Raw genomic sequence first — 1,961 nt, 5'->3', positions numbered from 1 at the left:
CTATTGCGGTACTTCAGATATCCGCAAGAACGAACGGTGTTATTCCTTAAGGTTTATGGTCAGCGTCACGCTTTTCCGACAGACGATCGCGATGTGATCTACCTGTGCCCGTTTTGGCCACTACGAACAGCCGAGCTGAGATATTTGATTTTCGATATCTGTTGCCTCAGCACTATAGCTCATGTGGGCTGTCGCCAGTGAATCCGCAACGTGACAATTAGAATATGGGTGTTTGGTCGTGCAACAGGGATCTTAATTGAAGGATGTGTTCAACATCGGAAGCTTAGGTGATTTGGTCATGGATTGTTCATGCGCGATCGTCGTTCGCTGAAGAAAGTGCTGTTTTCTGGGGCGAGATGGCTCAAGTGGGTAGAGCGTGAATTTACTAACCGGAAGGTCCGTGGTTCGAGCCCGACCTCTGCCTCTCGACTTCCCCTGTCTAGGCTTGGGCAACCTGGCAGTATTTCAGCCCTCGTTTTTCCTTCGGGTTGCATGGCAGCTAGGCACCGAAAGGGTGTTACAGCTGAACGATTTATTTATTTATTTATATTTCTGTGCACAACTCAGATTGGCGCAAGAAGACTTGGTAGAGGGTATGAAAGACTACGAAAAGCCTGAGTTTTCTGGACATGACTCGCATTTCAGGATGGGGTTCGAGTGAATCCTCCTGTGCATGGTTGGAGACGCTGCATGATATGGGCGCTAGTCGGCTTTAGTTTCTGTTTGTTGTCGGTTGCTATCCAGATTGCCTGAATGAGTAGCTGGAGATGTAGGCACTTCTGAACGAGTATCTTAGACTAGCACGACGTTGCCCTCTTCATCTATGTGTATTCTTTCCTTCACAATAATGCCTTCAAATAAATTATGGTTGTACGGTATCGAAGCCCCATTATTGAATTCGGATGTTATGCTGTCAGTGAGGACGACTGCCGTATAGGAATCATTTGTGTGGTGACGAAAATCTCATCTGCTGGTGACGGGGATCTTGACTCATGCTGTTGGTTAGTTGAGCTGCATATGTAGGTACTCAACCTGACAAAAAGTTTGAAGTTAAGGATCAAATTTTCGTTCCTCCGTCTGTGGTGTGGGCTTTCGGGAGTAACTCGGTGCACTGTACAAGTAGAAAAGTGTATAGCGTAAGGTCATTAGTGCACTGCTGTTGATGGCCAGAAGGTATATACACTAATAAAAGTTTTTAGCATGGTTGACAGTGGTGGGTTCCAACACTTATAAAAATAAATACAGTGCGAAATGGGAGCAAGTCAAAAAAGGAAATTATCGACTGTGAGGGTTCCTTGGTGAAAGTCCGGACGGCGGGACCGTGTTTTTCTCCGCAGTGCGACTGCTACACGGGTTCCATAATTGTCCGTGGACTTGTGGAGAGCGGTTGAATTCCTGCTCTCTGCGCGCGCGCGAGTCTGTATGTGCTGACTGCGTTCGGTTTCCCCATATGTAGGTCCGTTTGCGTGTACGTGGGCGCGTCAGCACATGAGTAGTTGCTACGCTCACTAGACGATACAGACAATCGGTGTCCGATGAGTCCTCTTAATGTGACGTGGTTTGAGTATGAAAAAGACACGTCTCGTGATCAAGTGAGCAACTGTGAGCTGAACAGTCAAGTATGTGGGTGACCAGGTAGCTACAAGGTGGCAACCTTTTCATGAGGCAGCAAATATTAACAAAACTCGGTTGAAAGGTGATAACCAATGAGTGAGATGTTCAGTCCCGACCTAAAGCTGCCACCTTGACGTGGTGGTCGGGCTTGAGTGCTGCAACGATCCCGCGGGTTACACTGGTTGGAACTTCGTTCCACAAGGTGCAATCATGCCAGGAAGGCCAAAGGGGAGCAGCCAGACCAAGAACAGCGAGACCCCGTACTACGAGTAATCGTGCTACGAGGCAGTCTGGGGGTAAAGTCGTACTGTCTTCTGCGACAGGAGTGTGAAGGCAGTAAGGTGTTT

At 48.0% G+C, this 1,961-nt stretch overlaps 1 protein-coding gene across 1 annotated transcript in view; it reads right to left on the bottom strand.

Moving 5' to 3' along the window:
- Positions 1-641: 641 nt before the first annotated feature.
- T265_00855 (hypothetical protein) overlaps positions 642-1,961 on the bottom strand; it is a gene marked incomplete at both ends in the record, with an annotated part of 6,573 nt that continues 5,253 nt past the window's right edge. Inside the window, 4 exons of the mRNA XM_009164750.1 lie at positions 642-779; positions 805-926; positions 1,284-1,544; positions 1,731-1,928. Of these exons, the coding sequence (XP_009163014.1) occupies positions 642-779; positions 805-926; positions 1,284-1,544; positions 1,731-1,928 (719 nt within the window). The remainder of the gene's footprint in view (positions 780-804; positions 927-1,283; positions 1,545-1,730; positions 1,929-1,961) is intronic.

The sequence above is a fragment of the Opisthorchis viverrini genome (assembly GCF_000715545.1).
Source record: "Opisthorchis viverrini unplaced genomic scaffold opera_v5_9, whole genome shotgun sequence".
NCBI lineage: Eukaryota > Metazoa > Platyhelminthes > Trematoda > Opisthorchiida > Opisthorchiidae > Opisthorchis > Opisthorchis viverrini.
The sequence above is the reverse complement of the archived record's forward strand: the minus strand, read 5'-3'. Positions and strand labels throughout refer to the sequence as shown.